The following is a 23,294-nucleotide window of genomic DNA, read 5'->3' on the forward strand; positions in this document are numbered from 1 at the left end:
CTGTCCGACACCTGCTTAGCAATTGACTTCATCTCCGATGCCTCCATTGAATCTGTCCGTACGTCTGCTAAAGCTACTGCGCTTTCAGTGGTTTCTAGACGAGCTCTCTGGCTTAAGTCGTGGTCTGCAAAACACAAGCTGTGCAGCATTCCATTCCAGGGAAGCCACCTCTTCGGCAGCGACCTCGACACGATTCTAGAATCCACCACGGGCGACAAGCACTGGTTACCTCAGAGGAAAGGACCACCTCGTTTCAGGTCTAATTATTACAGAGCTCCAAGAGACAGAGTCCTACAGGCCCTCAACCTCCAATCAAGACTACCAGTCCTTTTGGGGTAAACCCTACGCAAGAGGTAGATTCCAGAGAGGAAGAGGCAGAGGCAGGGACGGTAAAGCAGGAAGGTTCTGACGCCAGCGGGCTTCAGGTAGGGGGCAGGTTAACCGGTTTCATTCATGCCTGGGAAGAGATCACCTCAGACCCCTGGGTCCTTCGCATCATCAATCAAGGCTATGCACCGGAGTTTACTCACCTACCTGCCCAGAAATTCCTGCTGTCCATGCCTCCCGCAGATCCTTGGGAAAGATCGGGATTCTTCTCCACACTCAACAACTTAATTCACGAAAGGGCTCTGGTCCCGGTTCCTCATTAAGAAATAGGAGAGGGAACCTACTCCCACGTCTTTGTCGTGCCAAAACCATCCAGGAAATTCAGGCTAATAATCAACCTACAGTTGGTAACCACCTGTATAAGATACAACAGGTTCCGGATGGAATCCCTGAAGTCCGCCACAGAGATTATTTCATCGGGGGACTTCATGGTCACTTTAGACCTGCGGGATGCCTATCTACATGTCCCCATCAGGGAAGACCACCAAAGATTCCTCCGTCTGGCCGTTCCATTGCCTCAAGGTATTCTGCATCTTCAGTTTCGGGGCTCTTCCTTTTTGGAATTTCTTCAGCACCACGGATCATCACGAAGCTCATGTCAGTGGTCGTGGCCTTCCTGAGGCAAAAAGGCATAAAGGTGGTCCCGTATCTGGACGATTGGCTCCTCATAGCGGCCTCGGCATCATTGCTCCAGTCCCATCTCGAGTTTTCCCTCAGGACCCTCCACAACCTAGGATGGCTAGTAAACATACTAAAGTTACAGTTACTTCCAAACAGACGTCTGACCTTTCTGGGAATGATCCTCGATTCACACGTACAGAAGACGTTTCTCCCGCGGGACAAAATCCTAAGATTAAGGGAATTCACGCACGCGGTCCTACAGAACAAGTCAGTGTCCCTCAGATCCATCATGTCATTGCTCGGTCTAATGACCTCCTCCATCTCAGCGGTTCCCTGGGCACTGGCTCACGCAAGACCTCTTCAACAGTTCCTACTGGATCACTGGGATCGCTCCAGGACGTCCCTATACAAGAAGGTCCGACTTTCTCCCTTCGTTCGGGAGTCACTCCGATGGTGGCTGTCAGCCAAGAATCTTTCACAGGGACTCTCTTGGCAGACAAGAGATTGGGTGGTAATCTCCACCGACGCCAGTTTGAGAGGCTGGGGTGCTGTCATGGGAAGCAACATTACCCAGGGAACCTGGTCTCCTCAAGAATCAGGCCTGCACGTCAATCTTCTAGAACTGCTAGCGGTCTGGAGGGCTCTAAGGTTCTGGTCTCCAATCCTGCGGCACAAGTCCATCAGGATCCTTTCGGACAACGTCACCGTTGTGGCCTACCTTTCCAAGCAAGGTGGCACCACAAGCAGGCGCCTGCAGACCCTGACTGCTCAGATCTGCCGATGGGCCGAGTTCAGTCACTGCACTCTCTCCGCGGTTCATCTCAAGGGTTCACTGAATCAGGAGGCGGATTACCTCAGCAGGAACTCAGTACTTCCGGGCGAATGGTCCTTAAACAAAAGGGTCTTCACCTTCATCACAAGGAAATGGGGTACTCCTCAGATAGACCTGATGGCCACGCATCTGAACAAACAGGTAAAGGAGTTTTTCTCTTTCACCAGTCGGCCGTCCCCGACCCCTGGAAGCACTCTCGCAGACCTGGGATTTCGATCTTGCATATGTTTTTCTTCCGCTTCCCCTTATCCTCCAGAGTGCTCCGGAAAATTCGGGAAAAACCCTCAAAAAGTCATCCTGGTTGTTCCTTTCTGGTCTCGAAGAATCTGGTTCTCGGACCTTACCAACCTGACCATAGACGAGCCCATGCTTCTTCCTCAGGTGAAGGATATTCTCGTACAAGGTCCTGTTCTCCACCCAGATCCCTCCCGGTTCAACCTCTCAGCATGGCTTCTGAAAGGGAGATCCTGGCCTCTAAGGGATTAGCTTCATCAGTGGTGAACACTATTCTCTCTAGCCGCAAAAATACTACGGCTGCTAAATACCAGAAGGTTTGGGAAACGTTCATCACCCGGTGCAAGGTGCACGAAGTATCCTCTCCATCCATCCGTGAGGTGCTGCGCTTTTTTCAAGACGGCTTTGATAAAGGGTTACAACCTGCTACTATCAAGGTCCAGATTTCGGCACTGAGCAACTTCTTGGACTCCAATCTGGCTTCCCATCCCTGGATCTCCAGATTTTCTAAGGGGATGTGCAGACTTCGCCCTAGGCTCCGTCTGTCGTTTCCACCTTGGGACCTTAACCTCGTGTTGCACCAACTCACCACGTCTCCTTTTGAGCCTCTAGAGGATACCTCTCTGAAGCTGCTCACCTACAAGGTTGTCCTTCTAGTAGCCCTCACCTCCGCTAGGAGGGTGAGCGAGCTCCAGGCTCTCTCCAGAGTGGAACCTTTTCTCAGGATTCTGCCGGACTGCATTATCCTCCGTTTGCCTCCAGAGTTTCTCCCTAAAGTAGTCTCACCTTTCCATTCGGATCAGGAGATCGTCCTACCTACTTTATGTCCGTATCCCAAGAATCCCAAAGAGCTGGAACTCCACTCGCTAGACCTGCGGAGGTGTATCCTGTCTTCTCTCGCGTACGTCTGCCTGGAAGAAGTCCAACTCTCTCTTTCTGTCCTTTTGCGGGGACCCGCAAGGGCAGATCAGTATCCAGGGCTTCCGTGAGCCGCTGGCTTAAGGACGCAATCACCTTATGTTACATCTCCGCGGGAAGAGTACCTCCCTCCGGCCTGAAGGCACACTCGACCAGATCCGTCTCGACTTCCTGGGCTGAACTCTCCGGGGTGACTCCGTCTCTCATTTGCAAGGCAGCGACCTGGAGGTCGATTCATACGTTCGTATGGCACTACAGGCTGAATCTTCATCTCTCAGACGAGTCTCAATTTGGTCGTCGTGTCCTGCAGACTGGAATCCTTCCCTCCCTATCTTGCTAATTCTTCTCATGTGCCACCTGGAATGGCAAGGAAAGTGAGAATTCTTACCTGGGAATTCCTTTTCCTTGTCCATTTCCAAGGTGGCACACTTTTACTCCCACCCATTAAATTTACTTTTGTTTGGCTATTATTTCTTTTTAACCACACTGGGGAGGAAGGGGGAGGTCTCCTTTTTTTATAGTGTTTCCTGCCCTAGGGAAAACCTAGCCTTCTTCTCATGTGCACCCTTAGAAATGGACAAGGAAAAGGAATTCCCAGGTAAGAATTCTCACTTTCATTGAGAGAAAATATATATACGGCATGACTCCTATCATTATGTAGCAAGCCAGAACCAGACAGTGGTGCAGCATAATTCCCATCATTATTTTAGTTTACATTTTGATGCTTTTTCTCTCACTCTCTCTTGCTCACACTCCTACTCACACGCTGTCATTTTCTCTCAATGTCTCCCTAGCTTCTCAGACATTCGCTTTCACATCCTTTCCCACCACGTCTTCTCTAGCCACTTCTTGTTCATTTTTTTTTTTTTTTTCCTTTTTCATCTGCTTCTATGTGAACCGGGTCTCCCTCTGTGAAAGGGCGGAGCTTCCTAGCACACCCTATCCCTTGATTGGAGGAATGAGTTAGAAGCTGCTCTTGTGTCTCCACCCTTTTGTAGGAATACTCGGAGGCCAGGGTAATGCAGACAGATTTGTGTAGAAAGGTGCAGAATCGCTTGTTTTTCTGCAAATCCTGTGTGCCTGGAAGCTCTGCCCTTTTGTGGAAGTCCTTAGAGAGGCCTAGACGCGCCTCTGGTTGGAGATGGAGTTACCTCTGCAGATCTCATGCATGTCGCACCTAGATACGCTTCTTTCTCTGCAAGTTAGATGTCCATGCCCATGTGTAAAAATATTTTTTTTGTTTCTGCATTTATTGCATATATTGTTGGCCTTTTACTTTTTCTAAGTACTCGGGTAGCCAGTAGCTGCAGTAATAACTAAGTGTTGGTTCTCAAACCCATCTCATGGACTACAATGACCCTAAGTTCTTGTATTGAGCCATGGGGGCCATTAGTGGAATGCATTAATCTGGTCAACCAACTCGGCCAACTGCTGCTTCAGGTAGTTGAACTGTTTGTAATTGTTACTGGATTTAGGTCTATTTAGTATTATTGTGGTCATCACTGGGCTACCATTAGTTGTCAAATACATTTATTGGTCAATGATTTGAAATCCAAGCCAGAGTTTTAAAAACTCAGAATACAATGGGAATTCAACCTCTTACTGTCAAAAGTCAAGTTTCATTCATTTTTAATGTTCTACTTGTTAAATCCTTGTGTAACTACATTCATATATAGGTTTACCCCTGTAAAGCGCTTTGAGTCCCGCTAAGAAAAGTGCTATAAAAAATGCATGTCGTATAGAAAAATAAAACCACAAAATAGCTGAAAGAATACGGTAAACATTCAAATATATGTATTGCTAATTTTACTTCATAAAGTCTATGGATAAAATATTAAAATAAAATAAGTTTTGCAAAAACATATCAAAGGAAAAATATAGAAATCGTTGATATAGATATATATATGATCAGCCATAACATTATGGCCACCTGCCTCATAATGTGTAGGTCCCCCTTTTGCCACCAACACAGCCCTGACACGTCGAGGCATGGACTCCACTAGAAGTCTGAAGGTGCGCTGTGGTATCTGGTGGGTGCTCCATGAATTGGACTTGTTTGTCCAGCACATCCCACAGATGCTCCCTTGGATAGCGATCTGGGGAATTTGGAGGCCAAGTCAACACCTTAAACTTCTGTTCCTCAAACCATTCCTGAAACATTCTTGCTTTGTGGTAGGGTACATTATCTTGCTGAAAGAGGCCATTGCCATCAGGGAATCCGTGAAAGGGTGTACATGGTCTGCAACAGTGCTTAGGTAGGTGGAACATGTCAAAGTAACATCGCCATGAATGGCAGGACCCAAGGTTTCCCAGTAGAACATTGCCTAAAGCAATATTTTTAAGACTTGTTTAGAAGGTACTTCTCTAATACCAATAGGTACACATGGGTAAGTAACCAAGCAATGTTTTTTTTTTCTTGAAATGCAACATAAGTAACGGAAAACTAAAGACTTTTATAAACTATTATGCTTGCGGTCCTTTCAAATCAATCACCCCTTCTATCTGGGTTAAGTATAGCTACCAGTAACGCATATTCACGTATTTTTTATTAAGCTTTGCCGTATCGCCTTTCCATTTCATGCTTCTTTGTGTTTGGATTTCTTCCATGAAAATGTCTACACTTGGGTCATTATGACCACAGTCCATGATAAAAGAAATGTTTTGTAAGTTGGATGTATTCATTTGTTTCCCTTGTTGGGGGAAGGGAGAACCACTTTAAACTTTTTATAGCTTTTTTACTTACTGAGAGTTTTGCATAGAGGGAAGAAAATATTAATCTGTAGAAAACATAGAAACATGCAATGGGAATGCAATCTTGCGCTTTAGGTTATTGATAAGGCCGTCAGTGGCGCGTGGGTCTCAGGTAATGGCTGCTACCGTACATTAAGCGTTGTTTGCCTCTTTTGCTTCTACTGATTAGCTGGAAAGATCTAATTGACCATAATCCCTTCCAGTATCACTTTCTTAGCTGCTGAGGTCAGGCAGTCGCTCACCTCTTATCTGGGTACCTGGCGAAAAATACAATTGAATGCTTGGGATAGTTATGCTAGTAGCCGGACTGAACAACTTAATTGAAAACATTGTGACGTATGTTGGTCATAGATTTGCTTATTGAGAGGAATAGAGTATGTTTGTGTACCTTTGGTCCACTTTTGATTCTCAGAATTGCATTTATAATCTAAATTCTGGTTTAAAAAAAAAAAAAGTTGCTCGTTGCACATTTAAACATAATTTCCAAACACGTCTCTTTCTCTTTTGCGGGTATTGATTAGGGATTCATTTAAGAAACTTGTGTAGAATCTTGCTCACCGAAGTAATCATACAAGTCAGTGGGAAGACAGGAAAATTGTATTGAAAAAATTGTGTATGTGGGTTTGTGTGAGTCTGCTTTTCAGCATAGTTTCGCTGCCACTATAATAGCAGTCATTTGTTCCCGTTACATATAAATTGCTTATGGTGACCATATGTACCCCTGCCTGTCGTTATCCCATGTTTTCTGACTAATTCAAATTCCCTGTATGTTTTCTGAAGAATGAATTACATGTATGAAATAGGCAGTATTTGCTGCTAGTTTTTTTTCTCCCCCAAATAATCCAACCTGTAACTGTTATTGTGATGGCCATTGAGAAAGGTCAGGTGTTTTATTCTGTTATTGGGTGACATTGAGCTGCATGGAATGTGAGCTGCTGCTCATCAAGGAGGATGAGATTGAAGACATATACGGTGAGCCTATAGGACTTCCCGTCGTGCTTATTAATCCTTTATGGATCATTTGAAATGTTTCTAGTTTATTTAAGCTTTGCTGCTCGTATCAGACAGTTCCTGCAATACGAGGAACAAGGGGGTGAGGGTGATCATGCTCTGAATTTAAAAAAAAAAAATGATCTCGCTTTCAAGCAAAAAGCACTTTTATGCTCCATTAGAGATGAATTTGCCCAAACTCTTACATCACATTAATACAAGCTTTGCTGGGTATACAAAAGTGCTGTTTCAAGACACTGTTCAACTTTACCAAACCGCATTTTAAAATTTGCTTACATGCAGTGAATTGTCACAGCAATTTTAGAATTTTTATTTTCATGACTTGTTGTTTTATTTTATTTTTTTAACTCATGATGATGAACAAAAAATTAAGACTGTCTATTAACATTTAAAGCATTTGCAAGATGTAGCTGACAGTCGCCAATCACCTACTCTAAAATGTATTCTTATATGGTGGAAATGGTGCCCTTACGGTGGTTTGGGGATGTCTTGAGGCAATCACTTAATGGATATGCTTCATTGGAGAGACCTAAATTGATTCTTACATGCCGTAATACCAGATCAATGCAGTGGTGATAGCCTTCCGCAAGCTTTCTAAATTATAGGTATATTTGTGTATATGTGTGTGTGTGTGTGTGTGTATATATATAATGTATATTTATATAAATATGTTATATGAGATCTACACACAATTTGTAATACGTATTCCTGAGCTCTGTTCCGTGGTGTTTTGATAATCCACGTTGGTACCATTAGAGGTGGTTTGAAATCTGGTGGATTTTTAAAATACGGTTAACAATCTACAAATTTTTGCCATGCGAATGGATTTTTTTTCCCTCATTGTTATACAAAGCTGGTCATTTTACCTGTAAGGACGGGCAGTCGGGAAAGTTTGACACTTCACACGTTGCTTTAACTGCGCATTACCTTGCTTTGGTGGTTAACCTTTGATGGATTTATTTTCTGATATTTTTTTCAGTGGTTAGACAAATCATTCATGCAAGCTAAAGGTTAATGTCATTTCTAAATAGCTGTCAGTGTAATAAGTGTTTTCTCCCAAGGGAAGAATGTTTTATCGGCTGTATAAAGTGTGGATGACAGGAACTTTATCACTGAGATACTAGAAGTATAAGTAGCGCCTGGCAAATGACACCGAAGATCTACTCTTGTAGTTTGATGATGCTGTATGCGTGCAGGATTTTGGTTTTTAGCCTGAAATATAGGATTTTGGTTTTTAAGCTGAAATAGGCTGAAGAGCCTAATACCTAAAACAAAAGATTACCAAACAAACTGAGAGCAATACTTATGGTAAATTGTTTATGTAAATTATAGTAATGAAATATTGTGGCAACATCTGTGTGTGTATATATGTATGTATGTGTGTGTATATATATGTATATATATATATATATATATATATATGTGACGCCCATAGATCAATAGAGGCCTTAAATAATGGAGTAATCTGCTTGTTTTAGTGTCATAGGATTTTTATATTATCATGCTTTACCACTGGCTAATAAAGTTTACTGGTGTTCTCCGTGCCATGTTCTAGTTTTCGGTGCTCTCTGCGCATTAATCCTTTCCTGGTTTTTAAGGAACGAAAAAAGCCCATTTTAATATGGCTTCTGATTCCCTCTTTCCAATGCTGAAGATACCTCCTCTCAATATGAAATCGAACGGCCTTTTGAATCTACTTCCCATGACTGACACAACCATGAGTTGCCATAGTTTGACTCCGCATTAAAAGTATACTTTTAACACAAATAAGGCCTCAACACACCACTTACAACACTTGATAGTGAGCTAGCTCTTGAAGGTTTGCCTAATGTATCTAGCTTTTTTATACTTTAATACTGGAACATGCTCTTGAATCCTAGTAATCATTTATTTGTTCATTTTGAAAGCCTTATACAGAATCCAGCTTTTCACTTGCCTATGTGTATTATATATGTATATTATATAAATAGTGTTGTAAAGATTATACATACAGGGGTGCAAACAAATCTGTACATACATCAGTCTGAAAATTAGTATGGAGTCACCTGTATTTGTTCATATTTAGGTTGTTAGAATATAAATGCTTGTGAACATATGCACCTGTGTAAATATGTGCTGCGTCCAGCTTAACATCATCGTCCCCACTACCGGGTCGGCAGCAGGGCCTGCAGATAAAATCTCATGTCCTAGAATTAAGGGACTTCATTCTACCCTCTATAAGAATTAAAAGAATTTTCAAATAGTGACCCAAAATAAACTATTTAAATATAATGTATGCGTTTGGCACAATAACTTGTTTTTAAGAGTTTTTTTTAATTTATTTCATTATAGAATAATTGAATCGGTGGACTGACCACAATATAAGTAGTATGGATTAAGTAGCTGCTTGGGCTCCCCCGTTTATGTGTAATTATTTTTCGAGATGGGTCTTCTAAAAACCTTTTCTTAAGTATATTAATGGAGTTTCTACAGGTTAACCTTCCTCACCCACATTCTCGTACCAAGTTTTGCCGAAATCCAAAATGCATATGCTATTTCAACTTCTGCCTGCACGTATACCCCACTGGTAATGTATAATGGGACCAGGGAGGCACTTAGGGTATCTGGTAGGAATCAATGTGAAAAGTGGTATACTGCCGGGAAGGATAGCTAGTGGGATGCTTGGATTGTATGCCAACTACTGCCCCCCCCCATCCATGACAACTGTTGGTAAAATTGGTAAAACGGCACCAGATTTCATCCTCTACTGCAGCACCGCCATTTTCTGAAACGTTGATGTATTGACCGTTGATGCGGAGGACCACAAAAATATCCTTCATTTTTCTAGAGGTTTCCTGAGTGGAAAGCACTGCTTTTATAAACAATTTGTGCAGGTGGGTGAACGTTTTTTTTTTTTTTTTTTTTTTGCCCACCTCCTAGTAAAAATGCTACCTAGGTCTACCTTGACAGACTCTGAACCACTGAGCTTTATTCTTTAACTTGCTGACACAAAGTATAGAGGTAAAGTGAAAGTGCTCGGGAATTATAATGGCCAGATTCACAACCATGATGGCAAAGTTTCTGCTCCTCAGACAATATTAAAGGCAGCACAATAACACTTGATCAAAGTAAGTGTATGTTTCTGCCTGGCCTATTGGCTCTTAGGCGCTTATGGGACATTTTATTTATGTATTTTAAGATTTAATAGCTGGTTGAGTGTGGCAAATAGTTGCACATTTGAACCAATTGCTCTTAATCACAATATTGTTGTTTCACGCTGCTTACACCTGCCTACTAAACAATACTAATAATTAAATGGTAATTTTAATTGCTTTATTTTGAAAAGAATGATGGGGAAAAAATATGGAAGTTTTTAGACTTTGGATCGGTAACTGCTGCAAAGTTTAGACGTTTAGTCATTTGGAACTTTGCTAAATAATTTCAGGGTCGTTGTGGCGATGATTTTAGGACAATAAATCTAGCAGGAAGTGCGTTGATTTTTTTTTTTTCTACAGCATAGGTGTCTTGACTTTTGGAATGTATCTTCATGTCAATGAAAACACTGTCTAAATATCTCCGAGACACTTTCTTGACAGAAAGTTAAGTAGTGAGCTTTTTTTTCTCTCCTTCCCTCTTTCTTCCTTTGTCTGGGGTGGAACAGCTGCTGATGCGTGGAAAATGCGGTCCGTCATCAAGCACACTGTCCAAGAGAAGCAGACTGAGATGACTGTAGCTACCCCTTGTCTGCCTTGGCAGTCTCTGTTTTCAGTGTAAAGAAGAGCAGGGGAACAATATTCTGTAATTAAGGATTCCATTAAGTTGAAGAAAAGAGCAAATGGGGATGTTTGTTCTCCAGGCTGCAAAAATGTGTCTGGGGTGGAGGTGAAAAGGAGGGAGGGCAGGCTGGTGGTGCTGTAAAGGGGAGAGGTGGGTGGAGAGACAAAGTCAGGGCTGTTTGTTGAATATACTGTTAAGGACTGTTACCATCCTAATTAATCAAGTTAGAAATTACAGCTGTAGTTGGTTTCCCCCCCAATTCTCGTTATCAATTTTCTTTTCTTTTGAGACAAAGCAAATATAAATTTTGTGTTCATTTGTCACTCGTTCTTTGACTTCAGCATCTCTGAAAATAACAATGTAGCACAAAAGACCAGTATTTACCTAGTTGTAATGTGGGTTGCCATGGTGTTTTGCAAATTATTGCAATTATGTTCACCATGCGAGTCGCCCTTGGTAACTGGCGAAAAAACTGATAATCCTGTTTTGAACAAAAGGTCAAATTGCTGAATAGAAAGTCTTGATTAACTAAAAGATGTACAAAGTGGAATTATTTCCTACCATTCAGAAATAGTTCTTGATCGGGTTTGGTTGGGAGGAGGGAAGGGGGGTGAATAAGTACATCTGTTGATTACTGAAGTACAAAGCATTGAAAGGATGTTGCCTTGAGCCTTTCATGTAGTCTTAATGGTGGCTTTTTTGTCAAATTTACCCATTTGCCGCATTGAAAGAGGCAGCTGCATTTAAGCTGCGGAGATGGTGCTTTTTCAAGAGTTCCGTGCGGGGAAAGTTCTCAGCGGTCTGTGCAGCTTACCACTAGCCCCCTGGTATCTTAGAACCGATGGACTACGTTGGAGTCTTGTGCTTGTGGAACCCTTTGACTGACTGATCTAATAAAGTGCTCTTTCTGAACAATCTCTCATCAGCTGCTCCTCCACTGGGGACAAAGTTCACTTAGAGCCAACAGCTAAATTGAAAAGTTTGGCTATTCCATCCCTACACAAACACACATTACAGGAAGCATGTTACATGTTTCACAAATGGCTTCAAAATGGCAGCATGACACACACTGTTCACTAAATGAAAATGCCATTCAATAGATTTGCTAAATGGAAAATTATGTCTAATTTTTAGTTCCCTCATCATTCTATTTTAGTTACTTTGCTATGGGTTGATATGGAAATAGTCCGATAACATTATTATTATACTTAACCTATTTGTTGCTAAAGTGGTCAATTACAATGTGCAGCACATAATGGGCTATCGTGAGCAGAGAGCCTTTATTAATACTTTTCCATAAACAGCCCTGTCCCCCTTGCCTTTTCAATTTACTTTATCTAGCTTTGAGAAGCAGTCAATAAATGTAAGTTTCCACTACATTAATGTCACTGTTTTGGATACCGCCATGAACTTAAGTACTTTGTAAGTAGTTTTGTATGTATTCAAATGGGGGGGGGTGTACTTGGAGTAGTGCACACAGGGCTCTGCACTGATTCCGTACTCACAGCTTTCTCCACGCCGGTGCTGGAGCTCACTGGAGGTCAGGAGATATGTAGGATGACATATCTCCTCCATAAAAAAATGGGAAGGGGCAAATGCCTATGAAGGGATTCTGCAGAAGGTACACAAAGTACATTAAGAGGGATCACCGATTGTGTGCCTTAAATTGCATATGATGGCTGGAGTGCCCCTTGGGCAGTTGTATATAAATTAAGCAAGAGCTGCAGTGCCTGCAAAGTATGTCACGGGTAAAATTCAGTCTCTGGTGCTAAGTGATCCAGTCACTATAGCATAGTTAATGCTGAAGCTTCCATTTTACAACAGAAATGCTCTTTATACATAACCCTCCATTACGTATGTTTGTTTTTTGTTTCCCAACTCTTCTGTCAACAATTTACAGCAAAATGTTTTTGCCACATAAGTAAACATGCAGTTAAAGTGGTCAGCTTGGCCCAGTCCAACTATAGAATCTCATTTAGCCTGTTTGGTAATCTGTTGTAGCTGGCGGGGTCACTCTGTTCCTATTCTTCCTCCGTGCAGTCCACGTTACGCCTGTTTTTTTTAGCATGCCCCTGTTCAATGTTTCAAATGATTAGATGGTGATTGTGTGGTTTTATTGCAAATAGGTTTTTTTTTTAAACGGAATTTGTCTTCTCTTAGAGACTGTTGCATTTTAATTAGTAGGTAATGAAAATAATCATTGGTAAGTGTACTTTATTATTCATGGTGACTGAGCATTTGTACATGTTAGTTATTCAAATTCAGATATTTAACCCTTCAGTCATTCCGCATGACATTTGAGGATTAGTCGTTGAAGCAGACCTGGTTGTTTAGTTTGTATTCTGCGTTAAGGTTCTGACTTTACCATTTTCTTTTCTCGGGGAAACCTGATTTTGTTTTTATTTGAAAAATGTAACAATAGCCCAAAAATTGGGTTTCCCATTGAACTCTAGTTCTGTTTTGTTTTTTTATGTCCCATAAGCCGTAAGTATTCCCCATTGGCAGTACGAGAGAGCATCCATGTTGCTAATTATGATGGATGATTATGAGGATGATTTTAGCCGTAGAATATGGATCAAAATGCAAATGTGAATAAGATCATAGTGAAAGACAAAGGGAATTTTTATAAGGCGTTTCATAGCAGCGTTGGATGTGTACTCAGTAGGAGTATACAATAAAAGTTCAAAGTGCTTCTGTTGGGTAGTTCCTTGGTGAATTGCAAAGCACTTCAACTGATTGGCTATGCATTTTATCAGTGAATGCTGATTAGTCTTACTTTCTCTAACCTGATATTGCAGTTTGTCAAGTAGTTTAGTAGACATTCAGAGTGTAGAGCTGCGTATCTGTTTGTATTGTGTGAGAATATCAGCTGTATCTGTTTCTGAAAAGCAAGAGATGGTAACTTAGTAAAGCGATTCACGGACCCAAAGTACATTAAACTAGTTTTCCTAATGTTCTGTAACCATCAGTGACGTATTCTGAACAAGACATAGGGGGGTATTTCCAGAGGGGCAGATCGACTCGGCACAACCCCCATAGTCTGAATTAGAAGGCACCATACACCTTTAAGAACCGGAGAGCAAGGATATGATGTCATTTCCAGGCGCTCTGTCTTAAAAGCACAGCGTGACATTAAAGGCAATACAGGGGCTGCTACCCTAGATCAAGGGCTAGGGCAGCGCAGAAGGTAAATCAAGAACAATGCAGCAGGCCATGTTGGTGTCTGTTAGTTTGATATGTATCCTGTTTTAATTGTTGGTGCTTCTGTAGTTTGTATACATTATGGTGATATATCCTTTAATTTGGAAAAATCATGTTGCCAAAAAATGTTTGCTACAAAATCCTGAACAATATTCTTGTTACGATCATATTTGTGACTTGGATGTAATGTTACATTTGCGCTTATATAACCTTTTAATAAATTTTGGCCGATCAAAAGACTACACTTTTTAAATTTAGAAAGGTTTTGTTAACTATTGCAGCATAGATGTTTATTTCCCTGGAAGAACGACTTTTTGAAGTCACAAAACAAGAGTTCAGCACAGATATAGGAATGCTATTCAAGAAAACACCTATCTGAGGCATAAATATCCGGGATTCCGTCATACTGTATGGCCATGTATTGCTTAGCGTGCCGCTATATCAAAGTCCTATCTCATTTTTCATGGCTACATTGCTTACATTGAATCAATGGGACTGCTTTCACTCTTTCAGCGTTATCTAATTATAATTTTTATAGAATTTCTATATTGGCTTGCGGGTCTGTGTAGATTCCACAGTGTTTTGGAAGTCTGCCACCACAATACAGGACTTCATTGGCTGCAGTTTGGACAGAGTCTGCCATGTTACAAAGTGAGCTCTGCGCTTTGTGCTTCATCTTTTACGTCCATTGCCTGGGACGAGCAGCATCAGTTTCAAGTATAGTTTCTCCTGTCCTACACTGGTTAAAAGAAGGGACTAAACCTTTTGTATGCCTGCACTTTGACTTGTGTACTGACATTAGCATCAGTCAGAATCTGTTAAGGAATCCACAAACAACTTATTACATTTTATCACCATACTCATTTATTAATGATCACGTATTACTCATGTTTTTTTCCTCATTTTAAATTATTTCAATAGTTGTTGTTTTTTAAGATGTTTGACACGAACGTAAGGCATTGTTTTACCACGTTGAAGCTGAGATCCATGACTAAAGTTTTTTTGGCAAATGAGTTAATTTAATCTTCTTATGTTATTGCCCCTTCTCCTCCCTACCAAGGATCAATGAGAGATGTAATAACAATATGGGTTTTCTGTCCACAACAGCTCTTTGTGGTCATTCCTAATAGAAATGAAACACTGGTGTTAACCAGGGATCACCAGACATTCACTCTCAAACATACAAACAATACCCTACATTTTATGGACATCAGTAATAACATGTTGTTGTTTGTTGCCTGTTATCGGCGTGTTATATGAAAGATTTTTCTCCAAGGCTAGCACCCAGGAACTGGGTCGTGAAGCTGAAAAGGCACAAGCCATATTAGTAGCTTCGATTTTCATGCCTTTAAATGGCCTCCTGGAAATGTAGTGTTCTGAAAACTTTTAGAGGGCCAGAGAGAGCTGAATGAAAGCTTAAGTAAACCTTTAACAAGTTTGTAGGTTTACATTCGGCATCACCTAGCAACCCCCCAGACTCAGCCAGTTCCCTTTTCTTGGCTTGGACCTGTTTACTGTCCATTGAAACTATTCTTTAAAAGCACAGAAGAAATTCGGTTTCATTAGCACTGTTCTCAAGGACAAAATAATTAATGTTAAATGAACAAACATTGCCCAGTAATGTTCTACCCTAGTTACATCTTTAACTATTTCCATGCTTTTTTTCTTTCAATTCTAACGTGATTATGATTACTTCAAATGGAACCAGTTATGAAAAATATGTATACCTCCTTTGTTTTTGCTATGTATCAAATAGAAAAACATCTAATTTAAAGTTTTAAACTATTTTATGCCTTGTAAGATCTGAGATTTACTTTGTATCATTTGGAGGCCAAATGTTTTTTGTTAGTTAACTGTTACTTAGGTGCTGTCCCACAAACTCAATTGATTTGAACACTTATGAAAAAAAAATACAGCATTATTACTAGTATTTTTTTTACATGTTCTCTTGTAAATTACAAGACAAATCCATTGTCTTAAACATTATGTATTTCAGTAGTTATCCATTTTGCAGGGTTGTGTTGTGTAGACCATGCTGTCAGGTACTTAAGCATGTTAAATATGAGTAAACCATCTGGTATCAACCACTTATGAGATTTGTAGTTGGCCAGCATATACATGTTGGCACTCGTCAAAAAATGGCCCAAATAGGACATGGGGGCAGGATTGCAAGGTCTGGGAAAATTACATATATATATAAAAACAAATTGTGTGGGTACAGTAAATAAGTGAAGAAAACTATAGCTAAACACAAGCATCGAAAAAATGTTAAAATAGCCTTGCAACTTTCTGTGGCTGATTTACCTACAACAGAATGTACATGTTATGCTATTTATTGAAAGTGCAGACATAAGTGGGTTTTTTAAGTGCTGGTATATGTAATATCTATAAACTTAATGCACAAAGTTCTTTGAACCAAGACCTTGTAAATAGTTTAAGCATTTCTTTACAATAAATTGTATCGTTCTAGGTTATTTCCCTTATAAGTAATGGGACAGCACCTTTGTTAGACACATTGTGGTATGATATTGTCTATTAAGGTTGACACCACGATGAATTAAGGATTACAAAATATGCTGTTTTAAGGTCTTCAAGTATCGGTGTCTCCTCCCTGAATCCCGTTATCTTCCCATTCTGTTCATATGTTCCAGTCTTCAAGGGCTGTGCCAGCATCCATCTACCTGATAAAACATTTAAGTAGACAGTGGAATAACACCGCACATTTATACACTTAACCTCCCAAATTCCCTTTCCACTTATTTTTTTTTTTTTACCCAACTGTCTTGTTTTCTATATATTTCGTCTCCAGCTGGTGAGTATCAACTAAGCACTCAACATCCAAGCAAGTGTAATATGAATTCTCTTCACTATCCACTATGAAGTGCCAATCCCATTGAGTTTCTTCTGAAAAAAAAATGGCATTGCTGGCCCAGCGCATAATATGACTTTTCTGTATTAGGTCTTGGGTTTGTAAACAGGTTTCCGGATAATGGATATTTTGCAAAATAAGTAGTTCTTTAAAGTTATTTAAAACCGGAACACCCGCTATATAGCACTTGAGAGTTTTTTTTCCCAAAGCTATTTTTTGTTTTGCTTTTTCTGGAAAAATGTAAACCAAACAGAATGTGGAATATCTCCTTCTACAATGATAACTATGTTTATTACATGGCATTCAAACTATATTACATGAAGACCTTTATGAAAGATGCACAAATAATTCCAGTTAACTTTTTTTTATTTGCAATTGGTGCTAAGGTGCAAATCTGATTGGGCGATTGTAATCACCCTCTCAGTCCAATTAATGTGGGAGGATTAGCGGAGATCTTTTTGTTTTTTCGATGGTTTCAATTATTTTGTTGCATTTGAAGGAAAATGTTCTTAAGATATACAGATCTTGTTCTTCCATTTACAACAACAAATTTAGAAAATTTAGTTTATTTAATAAGATGTGCTCTTATTTTAAGCGTGATACTTTTTATATAGACTGCGTTTCATGTTCCCAGTGTAACAATTGGAAGACACTTTCGGAAACCATTGTCCTCATAGAAATGATCCCTCAAAGTGAGTCTGTCACTTTCCCAAATCTATACACACCCCAAATAGTAGTGGAGTTTTCAGGTTATGTATAACTAGAAGAAGCCATGTTACCATCTGTTAATTGCTGTTGATCCAAAGGAAGGCAACAAAATTATATATATCTCCTTCCCCAGAATGGTAGTCAGATCTCTCCTTGGATCAAGAAGCTATTTGCCCACAATCTTAACTTCTGTTAACAGTATTTTGCGTGGTTATTCCACACAGTTATTTCTCTTTAAGTTATTGTAGCAATTTGACGGGAAACATTTTGGTAATGGAATCGAAAGGCAGGCAACATCAGTACAGGAAATGTATCTATATGCTGGTTTTGCCACTGATCTGTGTTCATGGGATAAAATAGCCTGTTGACTTTTTAACCATTTATCTTTGTGGAGACACAAAACAGACGTATCAAAAGGTAGTTAAAATACTTTATTTTTAAAGTAACCAATAAAATGTTATGCTGAAATGTGTTTAAAGGAACCCCTTTAATTCAAGTATTGAAAATATGTTCCCATATTCCCTTTTTCTGATGTTGGCGGCTCATTAACAGCTGATCAGTATTCAGTCAGCGTAATGACCTGTAAAGTGAGCCATATACATCAGTGTAGTATAGTTATGTACAGTTATTTTCATCATACCAACCTGTTTTTTATTTTGTTTTTTTTGTAATCCAGATTTTGGAAGATAAATTGTAAGTGTGGCTAAAATAATAAGTTAAATATTACGTGTGAAGACCTGGCCTAGATAATCAACAGTATCTAAATATTTATAAGCAAAGCTGAGATCATAACTGTTGGGAAAGGCCACGTGCATTACATAGTGTTATCACACACCACGCAATAACAAGATTAGAAAATTAATGTATTTCGACCAACTGTTAGACCGGTTATATTTATTCCACTGGAAACCAGACGATTTAATTAGCAAAGCAAAACAAGATATCAGTCAATGTTTTTTAACATATTTTTTTTCTTGGTGAGAACACACACACACAACCTCCCTTTGCCTGCTAATCATAACTTTTAATTTCTAGTTATTGTCATTTTGTGCTGTGAGATTACCTGATAGGAAGCGCAAACAAAGCTAAATATGCACTGAATAGCGAGGTGACAAGCAAGAAAGGACCTCTTTAATGTTAATTATAGCAGACTGGGAGTAGATACAAATTGCATTATGTCTTCCATATGAATATCAGATGTTTTTGTCCTATTGATAATATAGTTAGATGTTTGCTTAAAAGGCAGGTGACATGACAATGCTGCGGTTCATTTATTTTCCCTGTAATATTTAGTTTATGTAATAATTCATGGATATAAGACATTTTCACATTGTGCTGGTGCTTGATGGCCCAGGCCACTTTGCCCTTTTACTGTTTTACCTAAACAGAGTCTATTTGTCGAAAAAGACTTCCGAGACTTAGTGGTGTTTTCAAAGTTGTTCTGTTGAAACAGAAGGGTTGGTGGAGCTGCCTCTACGTTCTAACCGTGTGAATATATATACAAATGTCAACGGTTTTTTACGTGATGGTGGATGTAATGATGTGTAAATAGTTTGTGTTTCTATACAATACAATTGTAATTGATTGCAACAAAGTGATTAATACTTCTAGGCATTTGACAAACGCTTGCTCTTCTAAAGTGAATGAGCACATCTATGTAAAAAGAATAACTGCCCACTGACTACCATCTATTACTTGTGGTGCCTCCAACGTTTTAAGAGAGCCGCTTTATAAATTGTAAGCTGATTTTCTGGTCATTAACTTGATCCCCTGTGCAGTTTGAGTCAAAAGGAATGATCATCACTGGTGGAACAGTGTAGGATGATCACTGTGTGTTGGCATCTCTGCCCAGCTTATCGGCTGAAGCACACCGATGTCCTCAGTACATATCTGCTTCCTGTCGGTCGGACCACTACCGATAACAGTTTGTATCCCAGTAGGTACAACTCATTTTCTAAAAATTCAATAGGAAATGGGAAAAAATGCTTCTATCAGAGAATTCAGTTATTTTTAAAATGTACTAGCCTTCCCTGCAGTCTTTACTAAATTCTGCATGATGCTCAGTAAAGATTGCACGAGAATTCCTTTGTTGTCCCAAGTAGAATGTTTCAAAATGCCTTCTCGACTGATGTAGACATCGATGCCTTACACTAGAGATTTTAGAACAGTGCAGTTCCTCCGTAAAGATTATTTGTAACATTTTAGTATGACCGTACCATTGATGTGGCAGCAATATATCATTCTCCACATATAATATAAAACGTACCTGTTACATTTGGTTATGCTGTAAGTGAAAGGGAGAAAAGGCGGCTTTATTTAGAATAGCTAAAGTTGAGTGTAGCACTAAGAATGGGCATAATGTGGCAGTTTCCTTTTAGTAGAATTATTCTTGACATTGACCGTAGACACCAGTTTTTCCTGTTTGCTTAAAGCCCTTAAAATTCTACTTTAGTTCAACTTTGGAGGAGCTGCATTTTACCCCAGTTGTCTGAAACCATTGGAGGCTTAATGGCTATAGAACAGCGTGCTGAAATATTAATATAAACGTTACAGAAATAGTAGTTTCTGCTCTTTTTTTCTTTTGAACAAATAACCCATAGTTGTGCACGACCAAAGCATCACAGGACTCCTTTTCTGGTATTAGCCTTATTTCACCTAAAATTAAACGGTTTAGTGCCAGGAGGAGAAAATGCTAGAATAAATTGGAGGTGGGGGATTTTGTGTTAAACAGCTAAATGTCTTAATGCCTTTTTTGCTCTTGAGTGTTCACATGAAGACTGGTGACCTAGTCTGCTTCCCTACAACAAACAATGAAAAATGTTTAGTGACACTGTGTACAAATAAAGTTAAAACAAAAAGAAAGTACAAAAATAATCCTACTACTTTATTTACAGTCGTACAGCAAACTTTAGCTGAAGCGAAAAGGTTTTGTTTTTCAATACTTTTTTTCATACTAAAAAGATGAGAAAATGTGATTTTGTGGGTATATAAATGAGTATGCATATGCATGCTACTTTGCAATATTTCTGTAATTGATTTTTTCTCCTTTTTTGGTCCTTAGGGTTGGCTTGTTTGTGAAGAGCAGACATGCCAGAATAGAACACGTCGGCTACCACTAAGTTTCTCCCGTAATGGTCCTATATGCCCATCATGCATGAAGGCCACTCTTAGATCTGAGGTAAGACACCAATTGTGATGGCGTGGCCTGCATCTTCTGACTTGATTTTATAAAAATCTCTATATATGCGTTATCTATCATACACTCACAGTAAAATCTCGTACACAAGACTACCATATTGCAAGCCACACTGATGAGGGGGAAGTAGCAATTTTAATGATTTGATTACTGTTCTTTGTACTATCACAGCTTCTTTCATGGTCCAAAATTATAACACTTTTTTCTGGGTTGTTTAATTATCAGTGTACTTTGTGACATCGTCTAGAAGCAGGTATTGTTTTGTTCAGTTACCCTGGCCATATATACATTCTTACCAATATTTCAAACCACCAGAAAAGGCTTCTAGCATGGCTAGTCATTACCAAGGCTTTATTACGTTGTGATAGTTCCTGCTATTAATACAATTAAGATGGAAGCTCTTTAGGAAGGAAGACTTAGGAACACCAATTTATTTATTTACATTGTTTAATTTAGAAATTACGTTCTGCTGTTTGTGTACACAGTATTGTAACATTTGGAACTCTCGAGCAAAGTGATACCCAACATATGTTCCGTAGGGAGTTTGCGTCCCCCTAAAGAGCAAGCACACAGCGCATGTGTCTATTACTTGGGCAAACTGAAGATATCCTAGCTGCGCCTTTTTTTTTTTTTTTAACTAGAGGCCAAATACAGAAGCCCCTTTACTGCATTCTGTTTCATATTACCTTGAGTGTTGACAGGTCTATGATCACCATAAATATCCTCTGAAAGGAGTCAATCTGTTCTTTTGCATTAACTGCTTTAATCCAACAAACCATCTGGTTTGGTGTCAGACTTACTTACTCTTGTTCTTCCGGTCCCCTTGTAGTACAGGGTGGCTACATTCCTAGGATGTCATTCTTTTTTTCTGATTAAGCCTCTTCCAATATATGGCTGCCAATATCCATCATCACCCAGAGAAGGAAACTGGAACCCAGTGGAGAGTACAATCCTTGTTGCTATTACTGCTTTGATTATTCTCCTGGGTATGGTTGGATTTATGTGGCTAATGCTACAACACTATGTTAAGAAATCAGCAAGGGAAAGTGTCAGTTGCTCCTCAAAATCCCACCACAGCTACTGAAACACAAAGTTGCCTCAACTATTTTGTCATGCAATGCACTTGATGGACATCTTTTAAACACCTAACGTGTTTTTATTATTTTAAAATTATGTATTTATGTTCACTGAATTGGCTTTAACTTTTTTTGGGGATCGTATGATCATTTCATTTAATTTACATTACATTTGCCCTGTCAAAATTTTTTTCCTTTCATACGACAAAAATATTTATTAAAGCAAATTGGGAAAAAATCATGTACCTTGTTTTAAAGCCCTACAGCATTCTCTTGAAGCATTATTGTCACTACACCATCATAAAAGGTGCCAGCAATCAGTACCTTATTGTAAGGAGAGTACAGTATATACTGTGTATATATATGTGTGTGTGTATATATATATATATATATATATATATAATGTGTGTGTATATGTAGTTGTAAAGTGTAAGAACAGAAAGTGATACACGTAAGAGATTTGCCTTTGTGTTGCCAGTGAGTTTGCTTCTGTTTTATATTTAAAATTTCTCTCTGGCTGGTAGAACTCATTTAAGTTCAATATTCTCTATTACAGTATGAGTTAATCCTTTTCCAGCAATGAATTTCTTCTATGCTGCACCTCCCAGGAAATTCCTTGATAAAAGAGGGTCTATGTCAACTTATCACATGTAGCCAAGCTAATACAAGGCTAGGCTTTCTCTTTGGGTCCTTGAGTCTGTATTATATGGTGTTATGATTTATTTGTCATTGAGTCTCTGAATGTTAGGGTCCTGAGCTTTGCTTGGCCTCGGCTAAGCTTATTATGCCTTTTACAAGAAAAAAAAAAAACATTCTGTAGCTGGTTGTAAGCCCAGTGGCTTACCACTTGTGCATGATTACAGATTTTCTTGTTTTTGGTACCCCTCTGACCTTACCCTCTCACCACTCTTTTCACATTGAGAAAAACATCCATGTTCCGATGAATAGCATAAACCCTTAATATTTTGGTGTTCCGTAAAATAAGAGAGCCCTTTAACCTCTTTTGCTTCTATAAAAGATTGCATTATATGTAAGCTGGTTTGACAAAAGGCTTAGTTTTCACACCTCCTAAAAGTTTTGTTTTTAACTAAAGGTATATGCCACAAGAAAACCTCACGCACACTGCTGATTTGAGATTGTTTATGGGCCAAAATCTTTTTAAATAGTCCCATAAGTGAACTGTTTTCTATAAGAAAAAGTATCGGTTGCCAAATTATTTCGAAATCCACTTTTCACCAACGGGTAAGGTAAACTGTATAAGAAATAACACCTCTTATCCAAGACAAGTGTGAACTGTTGGAAGTATTCAATTATTCTGTCCACTAGGGACCTGTCATTTGAAACAATAGGAGAAACGGTGTATCAACTTTATAACAAGCAAGCATGTAGAACAAGTGTTACTGTACAACGCTATGATAAGCGAAGTATCTGGAAGGTTCACAAATGGAGCATATTCAAATCTGTCCCTGGATCCGTATGTAGATAATATCAAAGTTTCTGGAAACTCCTTTCTAAACTAATATGTAATCTTCAAAAAAAGGTATATACAGCAGCAGGTCTCCACAAGAAGGATAAAACTGTAAAGGTTTATTGTATCCATTTAAAGATTCATGTAAAACCTCCACTGACAGACATGGCTATGGCACTCCAAAAATCCTAGGTCATTTTCAAGGTAAGTGCGCCTTTAAAGTTTTATCTTTCATGTGGTGCCACTATATACAAACCAACTATTAT

The 23,294-nt window shown here is 39.3% G+C and overlaps 1 protein-coding gene across 1 annotated transcript in view; it reads left to right on the forward strand.

The window, feature by feature from the left end:
* LOC149289824 (DNA polymerase alpha catalytic subunit-like) overlaps positions 1-23,294 on the forward strand; it is a 120,047-nt gene that overhangs the window by 63,556 nt on the left and 33,197 nt on the right. The window contains exon 34 of the mRNA XM_089490273.1: positions 20,350-20,466. Coding sequence (XP_089346399.1) covers positions 20,350-20,466 — 117 coding nt within the window. The remainder of the gene's footprint in view (positions 1-20,349; positions 20,467-23,294) is intronic.

The sequence above is a fragment of the Sceloporus occidentalis genome, unplaced genomic scaffold (genome assembly GCF_023333645.1).
Source record: "Sceloporus occidentalis isolate IW3139 unplaced genomic scaffold, rSceOcc1.0.p SCAF_43, whole genome shotgun sequence".
Lineage (NCBI taxonomy): Eukaryota > Metazoa > Chordata > Lepidosauria > Squamata > Phrynosomatidae > Sceloporus > Sceloporus occidentalis.